The 20,628-nt window shown below is 42.6% G+C and overlaps 1 protein-coding gene across 2 annotated transcripts in view; it reads right to left on the bottom strand.

The window, feature by feature from the left end:
* Positions 1–209: 209 nt before the first annotated feature.
* Positions 210–20,628, bottom strand: part of TOX3 (TOX high mobility group box family member 3) — a 106,958-nt gene continuing 86,539 nt past the window's right edge. For both annotated transcript variants that reach the window (XM_090063444.1, XM_090063443.1), the window contains exons 4-7: positions 6,563–6,832; positions 4,663–4,890; positions 2,864–2,944; positions 210–1,167 (exon numbers count right to left, since the gene is read on the bottom strand). In XM_090063444.1, coding sequence (XP_089919570.1) covers positions 430–1,167; positions 2,864–2,944; positions 4,663–4,890; positions 6,563–6,832 — 1,317 coding nt within the window. In that variant the 3' untranslated portion in view covers positions 210–429. The remainder of the gene's footprint in view (positions 1,168–2,863; positions 2,945–4,662; positions 4,891–6,562; positions 6,833–20,628) is intronic.

The following is a 20,628-nucleotide window of genomic DNA, read 5'->3' on the forward strand; positions in this document are numbered from 1 at the left end:
GACTTTGTGAGTTCATACCGTCTTAAGTGCATTAATCACTTTTAGAGAAAGAACAATATAATTACTCACTATTATATAATTCAGAAGGGCCATTTTGCAGTCAGAAGGTCCAGGTATTTATTAAGCCATTTGATTCACATATTGTAGGTAAAGCTTAAATAAATTAAAAAAGGCATCACATGAAAAAGAGCACAGGTTTTGTGGGTTTGTTTTTGTTTTTTTTTTAAACAAAATGATTTATAGTCAGCTAAAAGATGATACACAGCTACATTGTAGTTCTTTATTGCCTATCTAATAGACACTTTAGAGGATCATTTGATCTGTTATGCATCCCTGCATAACTACCATCAACAATTTACAGTTTTCAGCCAAATAGTGTGCCCCTCCCCCCTTGATGAATGCAAATCAGTGTAGCAAGAGTATTTATCTTCAGAAAATACTGACCTGTGATAACACTTGAGTCTGTGTCTGGGATTGTATTTGTGACTGATGCTGCTGAGGTGCTGGCTGAGGGCTCCCAATGGCAGGGATGGGGGAAGTTATCTGTGAGGCTACAGGGGAGTGCTGCTGAGGAGAAGGCTGGGACTGGTGTTGCATGTGTTGCATCTGCTGCTGCTGCATTTGCTGCAGCTGTATATGTTGTAACTGCTGTTGCATTTGCTGCTGATTAATTTGCTGCTGAAGATGCTGCTGCTGCTGCAAATGTTGCTGCATGTGGTGCTGAAAATGCTGCTGTTGCATTTGCTGTTGGATTTGTTGATGCATTTGGTGCTGATGGAGTTGCTGCTGCTGCATCTGCTGCATCTGCTGCTGCTGTAGCTGTTGTATCTGATGCTGCTGGGTTTGCATTGAGGGGCTTACTTGAGATGAAGATGGTGTTGCCACCATATTTGTTCCCATAGAGCTTATCAATGGGGCTGCAATGTTTGTTGGCATGTTTGGTGCAATGGTAACGGAAGCTACAATCTGATTCATTGGCAGTCTCATGGTTAAAGGTTTTGGAGCGATTGCCCTGGGAAGGGACTGCTGAAGAGTCTGAGGAGATGCAGACACTGTTGCATGCTGGGAAAGAGGAGTATTCAGAATAAGGGAGGAAGACAAGTTAGTGGACGCCAATGTTTGCTGAACGGAACGAATTGTCTGGGCTTCGGCTGATTCTGCAGCTGCCTGTGATTGAGAGAGGGATTCAAGAGCTGTTACTGGTACAAAATAGATCATTTTTATGAGGTTTATAACCATCACAGTTCCCTTCTTTTATCATATACTGTAATGTAACCAGCTTAACATCAAACGAGAAAGAGGATACATCCTAAGCATTTGTATAATTATTATACTGGTTCATGTAGCAAATATAAGTTATGGCAACTTATATTATTTTACTGGAAGCATATCTAATTTCTTCTTTAAATTTCTATCATTAAATTAAATCCATCAGTTAGACAAATAGGGAGCCTTGCTCTGTGTTACTCAGATCAATGTAAGGATCCTTTCATCTTAAAGGGACAAAAAGAGATGTAGTTGATATGAAAAGAAGATTCACAACTTTTAAGGAAGCTGTTTTGTATTGAAAAAAGATCAATCAGGATGCAGAAAAGATCCCTGGGGCTCAAATTCAATGATCCATTCTATCACACCTTATTAATCTGTTATTGTACATGGTCCAGTTCTGGTTTTGACAAGAGGCTAGTGTCTGCCATTGCTAAACTCTTTCAACCCTTATTGAAATCAGTGGAGTTATCTGTATGGAATTTGGTAGCTTAAAGATAAGAAACTCAAGGATATTGTCATACAACACTTTGCATATTTGTAGTGTGTGTGCGCGCGCATGCAGACTCACAGACACCGTGTAATGATCCTATTTCCCTTCCACCTACTTATCCTATGAATGTAGGCTACTACTGAGTAGGCATGTTCTTGTAGCAGCAAATAAGAAATACGTATTATAAAATTTCTTGCAATAAAACTATCTGGTGACAGAACTAAGTAGAATCTGCATGGCACTGCACTATTCAGTGTGCTAACAGTGTGTTATGCTAGAGGCTGGTCCAAAAGGATTTCGTGGATTTTAAAAAGAGAACTTAGGGTCAGATTTTCAAAAGTACCCAGTGCCCATATCCTCAGTGGTATTCAGCTGGCAGCTTGGCATTAGAAACTGAGCATATTAAGGATCTTTGTTTTGAGGACAACATAACATTATATTATATGAACTCTTTCTCCCCAACACACATAACACATGCATAATCTTCCAGTTTTTGAGTCTGGATTTTGTTTCTGCATTTTCCTAGAACACTTAACACCTTCCTATGTGGAACATACAACCTGTCTTGCTTCATAGTGCAAGTTAGTTTTCTTGTCTCTCTAACAAGGCTCTGTTATAGCATTCTGTGTGGCTACCTGCCAGCTTGTCCATTTCTAGAATGTTTTAAATTCACAATCACACTGAATTCCTGTTCTCTACCGGCAAAAAAATCCTTGTGATTTACCTTCTGCCTACCCTCATCCAATATATTTTGCACTTCTTGACCAGTTGCCCCTTGGAAAGTTATGCACCAAGAGAGACTCTCTCAAAGCTGGCTAATTTCTCTGACCAAACTCTACTTTCATGCAACATAGTTATTTTTGCTTCCAAAAATAACCACAGACAAGGTGAGTTTGTATAGTTACTGTCTGATATTTATTACTGTGATATTAGTGTTGCAAAGTATTTTTGTGCAAAAACAAGCACAGTATGTAGTTCAAGCTATTATACAAAATCTTTGGGGATTATATTAAAGAAACTCTGGGACTCCAGATATACTTTTCATATGACAAAATCCCACATTTAAACAACCATTGCTAAACATTAGTTTACCGTGACACTTACCTTGGAAACAAGGCTAGCTCTGTAGGCAGCAAGAGCCTTCAGGTATTCTTTTTTGGCAGCTTCAGTTTTCCTTTTATATACCTATTAAAGACATAATAATTAGCACCAGCTTCAGCTTATTATTTTATGGTGAAAAAAATATACTCTTACCAGAATAGGGCCACATTCACTTACATAAAAGGAAACAAGAGGCACCATCTTGTCTTAGCCTCTACAACACAGACCACAAATACTCTGATTTATATGATTTTTCTTCCCTTAAAGCTCTCAATACACTTGCACTGAAAATACACTGCCCTGCACTACACCTAGACCTGCAAGTGAATACAGGTTTGTCTGGATTTTTCACCACAGTAACTTAGGTTTTCCTTTGGTTACACTGTTATCTTTTATCAGAACAGTGTTTCATGACTGCTACAAATTGTTATAGTTGGGAGCTAGTAATCAGTACTTCTGAGTCATACTTTCTTTCTCCATCTAGTGATTTTTGTGCATACTTTACCTCTCTAGGAGCAAAAACTGTCCTGACAAGAGGTAGAGAGAGGCATGGGAAGAGTGAAATTTCATGTGCTGATATAGATAAGAATGGAATGAGGTCTCAAAAACCAATCAATATATTTAAGCAATGAAGATTTTCTTAGGTGTTCTGTGTGAGCACATGTAGAAAAACCTATTTTCTCCAAAGGGTGGAGAAAGTGCTCAAAACTAATGTAACCTAGTTCCCAATGCAGCTGACCATAAAAGGCCAATTGACTTATATAGGAAACAATAGACTTTCATTTTTGTCCATCTTACTTTAATGTATTGATACTTCACCTTAAAATTGCCAGCATCACTAAGAGTAGGCTAAAACCGTCAAAGGAGATCTTACAGTGCATATCACAAAAAGTCTCTTTCATATCTTAGCCTAAATAAGCTTTCCAAGTTGAGGAAACTAAGGGTTGATTGGAGATCTCAGGATTGAGAAAATATATTTTTAAGACTGGGATTTTAATTGAACAAAAGAATGCAACTAAAACATCCATCACCAAACCACGCTATATTGCATATTACCATACTTGTAATGAAAGACCAAGGACTTAGACCTGTTTCTTCTTTCCATTGTTCTGCTTAGAATTAAAGGGCCTTTTCTTCCATCACCAGTAAGCATAACTCCCATTAACAACTGATGAAAATTGTGCAAAATTATCAACAGACCAGACCCTCAAGAATCTGTAATTTTTTAAACTCCTGCATAGGAGTTCCATGGGCATGGAAAAGAGAATGTCCCTTAAGCAAGAAGAGCTGATCTCTGAAAATTCAACATTCTGTACTAAATTTTAAAATGAATAATAAATAATATTTCAAACACTAGGTTCTTGAAATGAAGTACAGTGAATTGGCTTTAAAGTTTTGGTGCCCATGAGCTTTGTTACGCAGATTCATGAAGAAGATCAAAGGAAATAGCAAATGTGCCCTTCTTCTGTTATAACTTTTGAATTTAAGGGGAAAAAAAGCTTTCAAATGATTATTAAACAGATGGTCTTAATGGGGTATTGGGTTGCTTTCTCCAAACTGATACTAAAAATTAAAAAACTTGAAGACAATAATTATGTAAAATTGTAGGATACAAGTTTGATAATATCTGAAGAGTAATAAAACAAGATGCTACTCTGAGGACAGTTGCTCAGCCAATTTAAATCAGTGTAAATTCATCGCAGCAACACTATACTAGCTGAGGATCTGCTATTTAGTTAGAAAGATTGTCATTTTACTACTTGCAAGACCCTAATGCATCACTGCAGTCAACTCTTTGTTACCTGTTTTTGTTCTTCTCCTAAACTGTCCCACATTGATGCCACTATTTTTGAAACCTCTCCAAATGTAGCATTAGGGTTCTGTCCTTTAATTGCAGCTTGTGTGTCCCTGAAGAATAGGGCATATGCTGACACTGGCTTTTGTGGCTCATTGGGATCTTTCTTTTTCTTCTTCTTCGGAGTCTTGGGCTTCTTGCCAGAATCTGGAGCAGCTCTTTTCTCTCCAGCAGTCTAAGAAACAACAACAAAGCCCAGAGTCTACACAGTATACTATACAGTACTTGAAACACAAATAAGACGATTTCTGTATGATAAATTCGCCACAGTTCTGTTAAACAACAAATGAGTAAGATTAATTGATGGGTAACATTTTGAAATCCTGGTTGCAACCCTTACTTCTGCTAAGTAGAATTTGCTCAGGCATTTAACACCATTGGCTGCTAAGGTCTAAATGTACCAGCAATTGCTATTCAATATAAATAAAGGTTGCAGATTCAGTCCCATAAGCATGCCCTTGATGTAATTTCTGTGAAAAAAAAACAAACAATCAGGATGTGCTATATACATGTTACATTCTGTAGCATATGTTTTCTACATAGACAAGATTTTAGCAATAGAAACTCAAAAGTAAGAAGGTATGAAACATGACCTGGTTCCTTAGCTAAATCTGTTAACTCAGGCTTGGGTCAGGGGTTAGGAATCTTTCCCTCAGGCTACAAAGCAATAGCAACTCTTCAGCTGCTACAGATCTGTTGTGAACACCCACAGCTGCTCCCATCCACATCCATCATGAAGGAATGGTAGCCTCACAGATCCATATAAATCACCAAATGCAGGCCATGAATTCTCCTAAAAAATCCCCTGATGTTGGGGCATACAAGATTCTTCTGAGAAGCAGTTTCATGGGTCGTAGGGGGGTACGTACCCTGTATTGTTCCTTGTATTTTCCACTGTTTTTTCCTGTTCTAAGGATAAATGATGACACAAATGGTATAGGATAGAGGAAGGGTTTCCCCTATTTTATTTTACTTTGATTCTTTACGACCCTACAGTGTGGGTCTTCCACAATGCAATTCCCACTGATTTCATCAGGAGATCTGCACATGGGACATGCAAGATTGGGCCTCTAAATAAATTTTCACTGTACTAAGTTTAGTTGATCTGATCAGAATGTCAGATTAAAATAGACCCTTTGCTAACAGTTCTATTTTAATCTAAATGGAAATGAACCCCAGGCATACTAAAACTTTCATTTAAAGGGAAAGGTCATCTTTTATTTCTAGTAAAATGTATATATTTTTAAATATACAATATCAAGGAATGTTAAAATGTCAAAACTTTTATAAGTAGATGAAGCAAGAGGCTGATCACATTCATAAAAAGTCAGAAATTTGTTATAAAGGAGTTTCTCCAAACAGGAGAACACCTTCAGCTCTCCTGTGAAATATGAGTTTTCATTTCAACCTAGGAGAAATTTTACAGTCTTTGCATTCTCTTGTACCTGAAGAAGGCTGTGTGCCTGAAAGCTTGTAAAGAAATATCCCCCCGCCAATATCTAGTTGGTCTAATAAAAGATACCACCTCTACCATGAGTTCCAATTCCTTTTGTCTACAGACCAATATGGCTACAATCCTTATCCCTTATAAAGAAGTAGGCATGCAAAGGCACAAAAGTCACTAAAGAGATGTGATGTACATTTCATAAGCAAGTATCATTTTACTAAGCAAAGAGGTCACCCACAGCATATGAATATTGCCACAAGCAGATTCTCTCTTACTGTACTGTTTGTATATTTTACCTGGCCACACAGCTGCTGAAAGTCAGTATTCTTACTGACACCCGTTTAAAACTACACATGCACACATGTGCAGCTTGTTCACTGTACTATATGCTATAACTTACTCTATTTGATTCATCTGCATCCTCTTCATTTATAGAGCTGGATGGCGAAGGAGTTGCTGATTTACTGGCAGGAGGTGATGGAGAAGTGTGGGGCAAATTAGTGCCTCCTAAATTTAGCCCCAATTGTGCACTTAGCTGAGACTGGTTAATGGTAGTCAGTTGAGTAGGAGGCATAATTCCTGAACGAGCAGCATCAGTCATATGGACAATAGATCTCATGATCAAAGAAGGATCTTGACGATATTGAGAAACTGGTGTGTGATTCTGGTCCTAAAAGGGATGGAAATAATATTTAAAACCAACAATGACAATATAATACTACCAGTAACGCCATTTTAACAGTCTTACTAAATTGACATTGTCAGTCTGAAATGTAGTCAATTTAAAAAACAAGCTAACCACAAGTTAAACAAGTTAAGCTTTAGATATAACACCTGCCTTGGACTTCCCTTGCCAATTTTTGTGACATTGCAATCGCATTTCCCTATTCTTTAATGTATTTTTCTCTCCCTGATTGGTGTGCAAAGTAGCCAGGCAAACAATAGGGACTGACTGCCTGCACTGGAAACACTGCAACTGACTAGACACAAATTGCTGTCAAGTGAATAAAGTAAACAAAATGAAAAAAAAATAGAGAAATAAACATTTTTCCTCCACTGACATTCAATTATTCATAGCTGTTACCTTTAACAGTAGTAGGTGAAAAAAACAATTTAGACTGAAGTGGAATTTTTAAAGGAGTTTTAGTAGAGAATGTTGCCTTGCCCTATACAGACCTGGCACCACAGCATTCAAGTGCATTCAAATAATCCCCTCCTCAAAACTCCCAAGTCTTCATAAATGAACATAGGTTTAATTAGCAACCAAAAGCATGCAAAACTAACACAGTATGTCTCACTCATCAAGTTCATTCATCCTGTACTTGAGTCTCCCATACTCATAGATTTGTTTGAGTGTGTGTCCCCCCCTATCTTTACCATTTCTTAAGGGCAAGGTCTGTGTTCTTCTACAGAACTGTACAATACCCCCTTTATTTACAAATAAAGAGAGACCCTAAAGGTAAAATGAGTCTGAATGTGATAATGAACAACTGGGTTTCATTTTTAAGTGCATACACAAAATCAATATACAGGAAAAGAACATTTAAAAGAATGGAGGGGGGATCATTTTAGACTGTAGTTGGAGGCAATAAATAGTTCATATACCAACTGAAAAATCTAACTAATCATTGCCCAAACAAAATGACATGAGAGAAGTAAATTACATTTTGAAAATTCCTTCAGAGTAAATAATCTACAGTGTGATTAGTAACAGGTGAGGGCATCCTCAAAGAAATACTGTAACACCTCATGAATCTGCAGTTTACTGTAGTACTCAGTTTATAGTCTCCCCAGCTCCTCCCCACACCACCCCCTGCTGGATACTGAGCTTTTGAAAGTCTGGCCAGAAGTGTCTCAGTAGGAACTGATAATTACTGAACATTTTTTAAAATCTGGACCTTGTTTAGGTGACCAGGTAAGAATCTCTTTAAGATTTTTTCTCCCAAACGTGGTTCCTGCTGCACTGCAAGACTGAGTAGTAGAGTCAGGACACCTTAGTGAAGGATCTGTGCTCAGCTCTGCCATCTTTCCATATCTATTTGAAACAGGCTTGCACCTAAGCTCTCATCCAGGCCATCCATTTCCCCCTGCTGCACCAAAAAGACCTTGGGGTTCTATTTTTTTTTGGTGACCCTCAGTGACAACTTCCCCTTTACTGAGTGAATATACACTTATGGGATTTGCAAAAGCCAAAGCATACTTTCATCAAGGAGCACAAAGCACCCAGGTATGCCACATGCTTTCCACTTGCAGCTGTCTCCACAAGCTCTGAATCCAGATCCTATGTGCTAGGTCAGGATCTTAGGACCCCCATGGGCTACCCCAACTTTCCCATGCTCTATTAGGTGGTGCCAGCTGGATCCTGGACTTTGTTTTTGTTCTTATTTCTCAAATGCTTTTAATATCTTCCACCCCCAAAAATAAAGGAACCCAGTTCCTTAGAGATGAACATGCATGACAAAAAAAATGGAGCATTTGATATAGAAATGCTCAAAACAACAGACTTACTTGCTAAACTCCCTATTTACTTCAGGGCACCTTTCTATGAAATTTACTACTGGCAACTATAGGGTCACTCTGATATAGAATTATATTGGCAGTGGCATCTGGAAGTCATTCAAAGTCTTTCAAAGTCTTTTTTTTATAGGATAGCACTTTCTGCATATTAATCCAGTTCTTTTGCTTTAAAGACACTACTTGATTGCATTAAAGAAAAAATTGCTGTTAAAACAAAATTAGAAATAGTCAGAATTGCACAGAACAATTTCCAGAAGGTATTTTACCTCTAAAGGCTTGATTCCCTCTCTCCTTTACTGTTACACAAAACAGGCTTTCACAGTCTTTGTACCAAAATCACAAAATATGAGGACTTGAGTTACAAATGATTTACTCTTAAGTCTTGTCATTTTGGTTGAGTCTATGATTTTATTGAAACTAAATTCTCTTGACTTACACTGACCCAGAATCTAATTTTATACACAAGCCTATGAATTCTTAACTGCCCCTCCTTTTGAAACAGTATAAACCTTGCATGTTTTTTCTACTTCTTTATTATTGCCTTCTTTTTCTATTTCTCTATAACTCCCTCGCTGTTTTTCCTTAATAAAATGTAGTAAGAACTAGAACTGGAAACTTAGTACTGTTTCCTAACTAGAAACAACTAACGGAAACGAAATTTAAAATATGGTATGTAAAACAAAAAACCTTAATTTCTAAGGTTTTGTGTATTCTGATTTAGTAACAAATTAGTTCACCCTGTCATGTGACAACCACCCATAATATATTTGCTGCACTTAGATTCAAAATTATACTCACAATCTGTATTTAAAGCACCATGAATAATGGAGTGTGCATTCCATTTTTATTATCTGAGCGTGTCATTTTTTGTCAACTGCACTGGAATATTGTACATAACCATGCATGGAGGAACTCACAGAAAACAAAGAAGAGCATATAGCATTATTTCCTTATAGTGCTTGGTATAGTGGTATGATGGTACAACAGATCCTCAGTATTAATTGTTATGATCTCCAGCCTTGGAATAGCCCTTCTAAGCTTGAAAATGAACTTGAAGACACCATTATCCTCATATAAACTTCTATCAACTAAGGCGTAAACCAGTAGAGATTTGGGGGCCGATACCAATAGCCAATTTTTAAGGAGGCATATCGGATGATGCTAATCCGATTTCTCATCCAGCTGGGAAGTCTGTTATGGTGGAAAGGGGCATGGGGGGGAAAGAGGGCAAATTAATGCCTCCTGCAGCGAGGGAGGGAGTGGGACTGGGGTAGGGGCAGATGCTGCTCAGCTTGGCGGGGCGGGGCAAAGCTGTGGCTCATCCAGGAAGCATGGGGGGGGGGTCCCACCACTGCATGCACCCCAGAAGGGCATGGGGAGGAGGGGTGTCTCTCAGATCTGCGCAGGGTGGGGCTGGCGGGCTGCAGTTGCCAGCTGGATCCAGGGCTGCGCTAGGCTCTTCTTGGTGGGGGCTGGGCTTGAGGCAGGAGGTGGCAGCACTGGGAAGAGGTGCAGGGGGGCTTCAGCCACCCCAATTTCACTGTAGCTGTCCCCAGCCCTGCCCTCCCAGTACCACCACTGCCCCCCTAGCGCAGCTCTTCCCGGCGCGTGTGGAGGCAGGGGTTGAGCCGGGGCTGCACCAGGCGGGTGGCAGCGGCGCTGGGAGGAGGGGTTGAGGTGGGGCTACAGCTAAATTTGGGGTGGCTGCAGCCACCTTCCCAGTGCCACTACCACCCACACCAAGCGCAGCCCCGGCCGAGAAGAGCCTGGCAGTGCCCTGCCTCCAGCTGGCAGCTGCAGCCCCCCTGCCCCATGCTGATCGTGGGGGCATGCGCCCCTCTTCCCCACTGCATGAGCCATGGTTCTGTCCTGCATCCCCCACCCTGCCCTGGCTGGGCAGTGCCTGCCCCAGTCCCTGCCCCACTCCCTCCCTCAATGCAGGTGGTGTTGATTTGCCCCTCACACCCTCTCTCTCCCCCTCCCCTTCCACCACAACAAACTTACCAGCTGCATGCAGCTCTCCAAGCTGCCAGACTGTGCTTCTCACTGTCTGCATGCTCGTTGCAGCTGTGTGTATGCACAGGCATTTATCGGCCAAATTATTGGCTGCATCAGGCTAATTTCCAGTACAGCCAATTTTATTTTCTTTATATTGGTGCTAATCCAATATCAGACCAATATATTGGTGCACCTCTAGCATCAACATATTTTAACTCTATAATTTCTCAAATATTTTAAGATATGCTTATTGGCTCAGTAATGCTTCCTACAGAACCACAGTATCATTAATACTTTCCTAATAATAGTATGCATGGAAAGAAGAAAATCAGTAATTGGTGGGCTTATGTGCTATCCTAATTCCATTAGTACCCAAAACACAGACAACAGAAACAACACACCTTATGCAATCAGAACACATCTTTGGAAATTCTGTCAAAATACTGAAGAATATCACATATCCGTTTCTTGTATAAACTGTGGGTTTCTGTATTATATATATAAGACTTTCCTAATACAACTCAAAACGTAGAGCAGGTTTGCCAAATTATTTAAGAACCTCTTAAGGCAAAATGCCAATTTTGAATGAACCTATGGTTTTGAGTTGAACATAGGGGGTAAAAAGAGGGTCCCGGGTAATATGGGGCCCCTGCAGGACACGATGGGCAACTTAGTCATCACGCCAGATGACAAAGCTAACATATTTAACGATTTCTTTGCCTCTGTCTTCCTAAGTAGGGACCAGTTCAGCCACCTCCCTGCTGGGCCCCCCTCGGGCCCTGGGAGAGACACGCCTGGGCCAAGGGTTAGCGAGGAGTTAGTTAGGGTACTTCTGGAGAGGCTGGACGTGTTCAAGTCCGCTGGTCCGGACGATCTTCACCCTAGGGTTCTACAGGAACTGGCCGAGGTCATTGTGGGACCCCTGGCGTGGCTCTATGAGTACTCGTGGTGCTCTGGTGAGGTGCCGGAGGACTGGAAGAGGGCAAATGTGGTCCCTATCTTCAAAAAGATCCCTTCAAAAAGGGAAAAAAAGAGGACCCGGGAAATTACAGGCCAGTTAGTCTTACCTCAATCCCGGGTAAGCTCTTTGAAAAAATTATCCTGGCACACATCCAGGAGGGCCTTGCGGGGGAATGCATGCTCAAGGGCAACCAACATGGGTTCATCAGTGGCAGGTCTTGTCAGACCAACCTGGTGGCCTTTTACGATCAGGTCACCAAATCATTAGACGCAGGGGTTGCTGTGGATGTAGTCTTTCTGGACTTCCGGAAGGCTTTCGACACTGTCTCTCACCCTGTCCTCATCAAAAAGCTGGGAGACTGAGGTGTCGATGCCCACACAGTCAAATGGGTCGCCAACTGGTTGGAGGGCCGCACCCAGAGGGTGGTAGTGGATGGGTTCTTCTCGACCTGGAAGGACGTGGGCAGTGGGGTTCCGCAGGGCTCGGTCCTCGGGCCCGCACTGTTCAACATCTTCATCAGTGACTTGGATGAGGGGGTAGAAAGCACCCTGTTCAAGTTTGCTGATGACACTAAGATGTGGGGGGATGTGGGTGCACTAGAAGGGTGCAATAGGCTACAAGCTGACCTTGACAGGTTGCAACGGTGGGCGGAGGAGAATAGGATGGGGTTTAACACTGATAAGTGCAAGGTGTTGCACATGGGGAGGAAGAACCGGCACCACACTTACAGGTTGGGGAACTCCCCTCTTGCCAGCACGGAGACGGAAAAGGATCTTGGAGTCGTCATTGACTCCACGATGAACATGGGCCGGCAGTGTGGGGAAGCAGTCAAGAAGGCCAACCATACCCTGTCATGCATCCACAGATGCATCTCGAGCAGGTCCAGGGAGGTGATCCTCCCCCTCTATGCGGCACTGGTCAGGCCGCAGCTGGAGTACTGCGTCCAGTTCTGGGCGCCACACTTCAAGAGGGACGTGGACGATATGGAAAGAGTTCAGAGGAGGGCCACTCGTATGATCAGGGGTCAGCAGGGCAGGCCTTATGAGGAGAGGCTACGGGACCTGAACCTGTTTAGCCTCCACAAGAGAAGGTTAAGGGGGGACCTTGTGGCCTGCTACAAACTGGTCAGGGGGGATCAGCAGGTATTGGGGGAGTCCCTGTTCCCCCGTGCGCTGCCAGGAGTGACCAGGAATAACGGTCACAAGCTGGCGGAGGGTAAGTTTAGATTAGATATTAGGAGGCGCTACTTCACAGTCAGGGCGGCTAGGGCCTGGAACTGGCTTCCAGGGGAAGTGGTGCAGGCTCCTAGCCTGGGGATTTTTAAAAGGAAGTTAGATGAGCACCTTGCCGGGGTCATCTGACCCCGGTGCTCTTTCCTGCCAAGGCAGGGGGTCGGACTAGATGATCTACCTAGGTCCCTTCCGACTCTAGCTACTATGAAACTATGCAAAGCTAAGTGATTGTGACCCCAAATCATGCAAAATTCAAACTGAGCATCACCTAAGCTTCTATAGACTAGACTTACATTAACTGTCAAATTCAGGGGGTACAAATTGGTGTAAAATAAAAGCCAAAGGCAGACAGATACTGCTAGTTCTCACACAAATCACTATTCTACTTAAGCACTTCAAATATATTTACAGAAGAGATGCTATTATGAGGGAATCAGAAAATCCTGCTTCCTGGCCTCTTCAAGTGCACTGAAGATGAGGTAAGCCAGTGCGGGGCACAATGTATTTTACCTATAAAGCTCTGCTCTGAGACTATTATATTTATGTACAAAATTCAGTTGTCAACATTTTCATTCGTAGTTCCAGAACCCAGGACCATTATCCTGAGTATGATGCAGAGAAGGTAGGATCTGAGGAATCAAGAGGATCTTCAGCCATTACACTAACAGATTCCTGAACCCATTTTATAACCTGCTTTGCAATAATACAATGCTGCTGACTCCAGTACATGTTCCACAATGAAGATTTAGTGGAAAGCTATATAGCTTTTCCTTCTCACCTTGCCAGCTTTCTACTGGCAAGACTGAGATGTAGCTACCTTCCATCTAAATTCAAGAAAAGATATCCTAATGAAAAATAAGTTCAAAAAGAAAAAATGTCGTCATCTTTCAAATATACAGGAAATAAAAAATCTATGCCAAACTCTTAACTCTGATATTTTGATGTTGCTCCAGTAAACAAGTCTTGCCACAGGACACCTAATCTTTGCACGGTAGGCCAAAAACACAGCCAAATACCATTAGATACTAATTTTTCTCAGTAGCTAGTATTATAGTTCTACTGGAGAGCAAGCAAACCAAATATCAAGTAACAAAAACTCTGAAATTTCTATGTATACGCTGTTTGGAAAGTACATCTCAAATGTTACTGAATCTAAGCTAGCCAGAGAAAAAATACTAGGTACCCAAAGGGAAAACTAGCTCAAAATAATAAAACTTATTTGGATCTTCTGACATCAGCTCACTAAATATCCAACAAAAAATTACGTTTGCAATTTAATATTCATTTTAATAGCAAAGGGTGACATTCACCCAGTGAAAGGGCCAGCAGTAACTTATAGAAATTATTTAATTTCCACTTTCTACTATAAGTTGAGGGTGACTTGAGTGCAATGAAGCTTCCGTTGGCCTTCTACAAATATTTTCCCCCCATAAACATGCAATATTATATATTTTTAAAGTAAAATTTTTAATTTTAGGATCAATTGCTAAAAAATTGTTCTTTACAATATCATAGGACAAACCTGACATTTTGACACTACAAAAAGACATTACTGCCAATGGACACTATCTTGATTAATTTACATAAGCAACACTTCCACTGTGAGTCTTCAATGAAAGAAAAACGAAGTCATGACTGAGTCCAAATTATTTTTCCTGCATAAATATGTAGGAACAGAACCAGCCACTGGTCTATTTCAAGGAAGGTGTGGTGGAAACTCCCACAAAAATAAGCATGTTAAATTGTGTGTGTGTGTTCAAAACTTCGTGGGTACACAAAATATGCCTTGCTTAGAAGGTTGACTAAAAATACCTTGTATTCTGTATTTGTCTTCATATTTGTCACTGTCAACATAACATAAGCTGATGCAATATACCAACAGATAAATTTAAGTTGAATACACTTCAATATAAAAAGCAAAAACATCAGTTATTCCTGCCAGTAAATTACTCATATTACTTTTGGGCAAGTCAGCATATCTTGGAGGGAAATCCTCAATGCTCTCTTTCTCCACAACTAAAATACAGATAAAAGAATCCATTAATCAAAATTTTATAAGATTTAAATTTGTCTGTCCATCAAATCATACTAACAGCATGTTTTTATCTGTCACAGATTAAAGCCTTGCTTTATGGAATACAACACAGAGCTTAGCTCAGTACTGCCACCATTCAAGAAGTATTCATGTTTTCAGATATACAGATTAATAAGATACCAGTCAAACTGTGGATACTAAAAGTTCTAGTATGAGTAACATCTCCTGTTCCACAGCTGTGACCCTGTCTTATGCCTCTGGAGAACATTAAAGTTTACCTAGTCTCATCTCACATTAATGAACTAAGATAACAAGCAAGCTATTTTCATTCCTAAGGAATTAAGGCTGCAAAATGGATCCAAAAGTTCCTCTGCATGCAGAAGGCTTACACAGGTTCTGCTGTCTGAACATACTTAGAGTGCATTAAATCTTGCAAGTTCACTATTTTCCTTTTTATTCAGACAGGCATGGTACGCTCTCTGATGTGTCAGAGGTCTCAGTGGGCACATGCCCGTGAGCATGCATGTGCATGCGTTTGCCTTGCTGCTAAATTGCAGCGCAGCAGGTTTTTTTGACACCGGGAAATCCCAATGTAAAAAAAAAAAAAAAAAAAATCAATCTCCCTCCCCCCCCCCCCAAAAAAAAAAAAAAACCACAGCACAGTGCACATGGTTGCAGTGTGCACCTCCCGAAACCGGAGCCTGGCCAGCCACAGCCTGCTCCAGCTGCTGGCCAGACTCTGCATGCTTGGATCGCTGCTGCTGAAACCTGGGAGGCCCGCAGGACCTCAGATAATGCTGCTGGGGCCAGCCCAGGTGTTGACCTCAGCCTCCCCTACCCTACCAAAGTCAATTTGCTGCGTGCCAGAGCGCGTGTGCAGGGGCATGCCTGGGGACAACTAGCAGAGGCACACATGCCGCTGCTGTCTATCCCTAGGGAAATGCATATTCCCACTCATGGGGATGTGCTCAAGTCTAAATATCTTACCATCATTGTACAACTAAAAGGGACAGAGTTTTATCTCTGTTTTAGTTTTCTCCCCCACACACAGATGAAACAACAGGTGGGCCCTGCCTTTTTCTGTTTCAGTTATCCCACATATACCCGCAAAATTATACTGTATTATGAAAACAAGTTTTTTATATATATATGCTTCTACAAACAAAAGAGACATTATGAGGTGTAGCTGTCTCTCTAAAGTCTGGCAGAGTATCTTAGCGCCTTCCCTGGAATTCACAAGTTTCTCTGATTTTCTCTTTGACGATTCTTCAACCAGCCTCATGGACTATCTTTCATTTCTGTGATGCAGCCATATGTGTGGTTGTCCCTCTCATGACTCAATTCCTTTATAAATCTCCTTTGTGTGGTAAAACCTCTGCTCCCACACAGTTGATGTGCCTGCACATAAATCTCAAGTCTCAAACAGACCACTAAAAAACTGAGAACAATTAAAACTAGAATTTCTTCCACTGACCAAAATTCAGATGTTAAACCCCAAGTTGTCTAGTACACTAATCACTTGGTAAGATGTGAAAGATAATTCCAAAACACTGCCAGTACTATTTCCCACAGGATTCCAAATCAATCTGTGACGGTAGCGTTGATTAGGGGTGTGCAAAACAGGCAGTATTCGATTCGGATATGGACGAATCGGGGAGAGTGATTCAATCGATTCAGATTGCTGTCCCGATTTGATTCTGCCGAACATGAAGATTCAATGCTGATTCAGAGAATCTGCAATTCAGCCATAGACACAGCTTTAAATGTTTTTTCTACATACCTCGAGATACCAGGCGCGGCTCGTGAACACTGGGATGGTAGGGCAGATGGAGCGTCCCACAGGAGCGCGGGGGAGCCCCCGCAGACTTGGAAGTAGACCGTAAGTATGTGGACCAGAAGTACTTCCATGGTTACCCCCCCAGCTTGGCAATCGACCACAGGGGGATGCTGGGTGACCCCCCAGACCCAGGAGGTACCAGTTGCTGAACTGGGAGACAGAGGAGGGGGTCCCTTGCATGCTCTGTGGCGGACCCAGAAATGGACGGGGGCACTTCATCCACCTCAGCATCTTAGCATTCACGAGCTGCCTGGTACCTTGAGGTGTGCAGAAAAAACATTTAAAGCAAAAACATTTAAAGCTGTGTTTACATCCTAACCATCAAATCTCTTCAAATCAATTCGGAGGGTTCCGATTCAATTCGGAGAGATTAAAGGGTCTCCTGATTCAATCTGGATTTGGAGATTCGGTCGCCAAATTGGGCCAATCTCTGCCGAATTGAATTAGTGACTGAAGCTTCACATAGCCCTAGTGCTGATGGCTAGTAGCAGTGCTTTTACCCAGGGCTGAAGGAGCTAAATGTATCCCAAGACTACAATGACATCTCAACATTGGCATCCACTCAAAGATGACTGGGTAGTTTTATTATTCAAGGTCCATCTTGAACAAAGTAAAATGAAGCTATAAGAGTGTTCCTGAAAAAAATGTTTCTACAAGTGTTGCTACTGTTGCAGTTGACTTACAGTCTGGGCTTGCTATTCTTCCTGGACCAGTCTTATTAGGGCTTTATGGTCTGTACCCAAAGCCTCCTTTTTGCTTTATTATTCCTCCAATTATGAATTCTATCCACATCTCTCATTTTAAACTGCTTTGGTAGGGAATTTTAAAGATGGCAAGTTGCCTTTTCCAGTCAAATTACAAAATGCTCCATGCATTATGTGGATGCATGTCCTGCTTGCATTTTTGCTCTTCTTCCACAGAGCTCAACAATATAAGAAGTCAGCTTCACCACTTACATAAAAAAATATATCCCAGGACTGAGAGCCCCTAGACAGTGGGGCAGTTATTTCAGCTGGAGGGCTGCTTAACAAGTTTTGGTGAGCTGTCTAGGACTGCAAGCATAGTCCCGTCCCTTGAAAGGTGCCCTGATCCTGGTCACCATCTTGGGACCATAAGTCCAGCCCCTAACCCTTGACCTTTGCCACTTGAAGTTCCTCCCCTTGTCCCCAGAAGTACTCCTTCTGGGAAGGGGGCTTGCCCTCTTGGAACCAGAAAAAAACAAATTATATACTAAAACTCAAATATCTAGAGTAACTTATTTTAATTTTATTTCAAAAAATATTTTTGTCCTGATTTGTGCATGTTAAGGGGATTGCATAATAGCTCAAAATGAAGTCTTACATATTGGGCAGGGGTGGAAGGGTGTGGAGGGGACATGGGTGGGTATGGGGTTTTTAGAGAGCTGTGGGTGTATGTGTGTTGGGGCCTGTGTATGTAGGGTTTTAGGAGGCTTTAGGTATGCATTTGGATGTTTGGGGGGGTGGGGAGGGTATGGTGTGGAAGGTTTTTGGGGGGGTTGTGGTGACGTGGGTGTGTCTATTGGTGAGTATGGGGTTTGTGGTTGGATGAGGGGTGCGTGTGTACGGTAAGATGTGCATGTAGTGCCCCCCAACAAGTAAGTCCCCCCCACTGTGCACAACCCCTGCTGCCATCAGCAGGCAGTCTCCCAGTGACATACGATCCTGGCAAGTCCCAGGACTGCATGTGGCAGGGCCACCAGCTCCACTATGCAGAAGTCATGTGCCCAAATCCTATGCGATAAAGATGGCTGTGCAGGTCATGGGGCTCGGCTAGAGCAACGGGAGAGTAGGGGAAATAGCCAGGCTCCATAGTGTGGAGCTCCCTACCATGCCCCATGACCTGCGCATAGCAGTGAATGAGGCCAGGGCACTGGCCTCATTGCATGGAGCTCCCTCCAGAGGCTTGGGTGGAGAACCCAGGAACTTCATGCGAGCCCTACAGGATAAAGCCAGGTGGACCCTATGCCCCAGCCAGTCCAGGTTCCATGCTCCTGCCCTGGGTCCCTGTCAGCCCTGCACTCCCGCCCAGCTGCTACTTTGCTCCCACTTGCCCCTACCACTGCCACCACTTCCCCCTCCCCACCTGCCATCCCCCTTCCCCAGCTGTTTCTCTATCCTCCCCCCTGCCTTCCCACCTGCTGCCACCTGCTCCCTCCACCTGGTCACTGCCACCGCCACTCCCCATACTCCCACCACTTCCTTACTTGCAGGGTCAAGGTCAGGGCCTGCAAGTGAGGGTGGGAGTGCAGTGTGCACCACCCCCGCAGGAGTGAGTGAGGCTCAACCCCACATGAGCACAGCAGGGGCAGCCCGGGGCCAGGCCAGACGCAGTAAACTGGTAGGCACTGGGCCTGTGCGAAGCGGCTACTTTTTGCTGCAGATTTGGATTTGGCTGATTTGGGGGACAGTGATTTAATTTGGTCTTTCAAATCACTTTCTCACATCAATTCAGCCAAATATCATTCAGAGATTCACCCAGCACCGAATCAGCCAAATCTCTGAACTGGCCCCATCCCCTTGCCCGCTCTCCCAGACCCATCAATGGCTGCCCCCTCTGGGCCCAGCTCCCCACTCTTTTAAAAAAAAAAAAAGCCCAGCATTCACCAGCTGCTGCCAGGCAGGGGAGTGATCCCCACTGTCTCCCTCTGCCTCATGCTGTGTGGGGGGCTCTGTCACAAGCACCCACTCACTGCCCACTCTCCCAGCCCCAGCTCCCCACTCTTTATTTTTTTTAAAAAGCCTGCATTCACTGGCTGCTGCCAGGCGGGGGGCACTCCCCACTGCCTCTTGGTGTGTACCACGAGTCCCGAGAAGCCCTGACAGCCACAGCAGCAGCCAGAGAGTGCAAGAGGCTTTTTTTTTTCTTTCACCTTTTTTTTTTTTTTTAAAGAGCTGGGGCCAGACAGGGTAGCCACGGGGGCACTGGGAGAGGAGGCAGGGGATCGGACCTGGCAGAGGTCCCCCCCATGGTCTCCTCCCCCCTCCTCCGGCCCCCCCCACCCCCTACTTACCAGCATGGACTCTGGGTTCAGCTCCCTACGGCAGCGAGTGGGGACTGCTTGAATCTCTGAATCTTTTCTGAATTGATTTGAAGAGCTTCAAATTGTTTAGGACCTTTTCACTGGTCTCCTGATTCGATTTGGATTCAGAGATTTTGCCGCTGAATCGGGCCGAATCTCCTCTGAATAAGATCAGCACCCAAAGTTTCACACAGCCCTTGTAGGCACCGTACTTGTGGCTGGATAAAATTGCCTGGCAGGCCAGATCTGACCAACCATATTTTGCCTACCCCTGCCCTAGACTGTGAGCTATATGAAGTCAAGGCTGTCATTTTGTATACATTCATGATCCACCTATCAAAATAAGGTTTCAAGCTGCTTGGACTCAAGTCAGACCTGCTCCAGTAAAACTAAATAGGACTTATTTTTCCAGATCAGATGAAGTGAGATAACAACTAACCTTCACAACCCTTAACATTTTAGCATCAACAATTTCTGTTTAAAGAGTTATGTATCAGGCAAATGCTGCTACTGAGAAAACTCATAGCTGAAGTCTGTGTAGACAAGTGATAATAAACAGAGAGTCTCATCTCAATGTTTTCAGCTTCAATTTCCATTTTGATTCAGCAAGTATTTTAAAAAGACAGTCACGGTTTTCTTTTAGTTGATTTTAGTTAGATTTTTGTTAGTCTTTTAATGTGGCAGGTTCTTTTTCAATCCTGATTTTTTTAAACTTGTGTCAAGGGGAGAAGAAAAAAATCATCTCACAACTCAGTGACCATCTTTACCAAAACATTCCAAATTAAAATATACCATAGGGCATTAGGTACTAGGGAATGACAAGACCTGTTAAAGAATTTAGTTTAT

This window comes from Crocodylus siamensis, chromosome 9 (assembly GCF_052110815.1).
Source record: "Crocodylus siamensis isolate JL-2025a chromosome 9, ASM5211081v1, whole genome shotgun sequence".
Classification (NCBI taxonomy): Eukaryota; Metazoa; Chordata; order Crocodylia; family Crocodylidae; genus Crocodylus; species Crocodylus siamensis.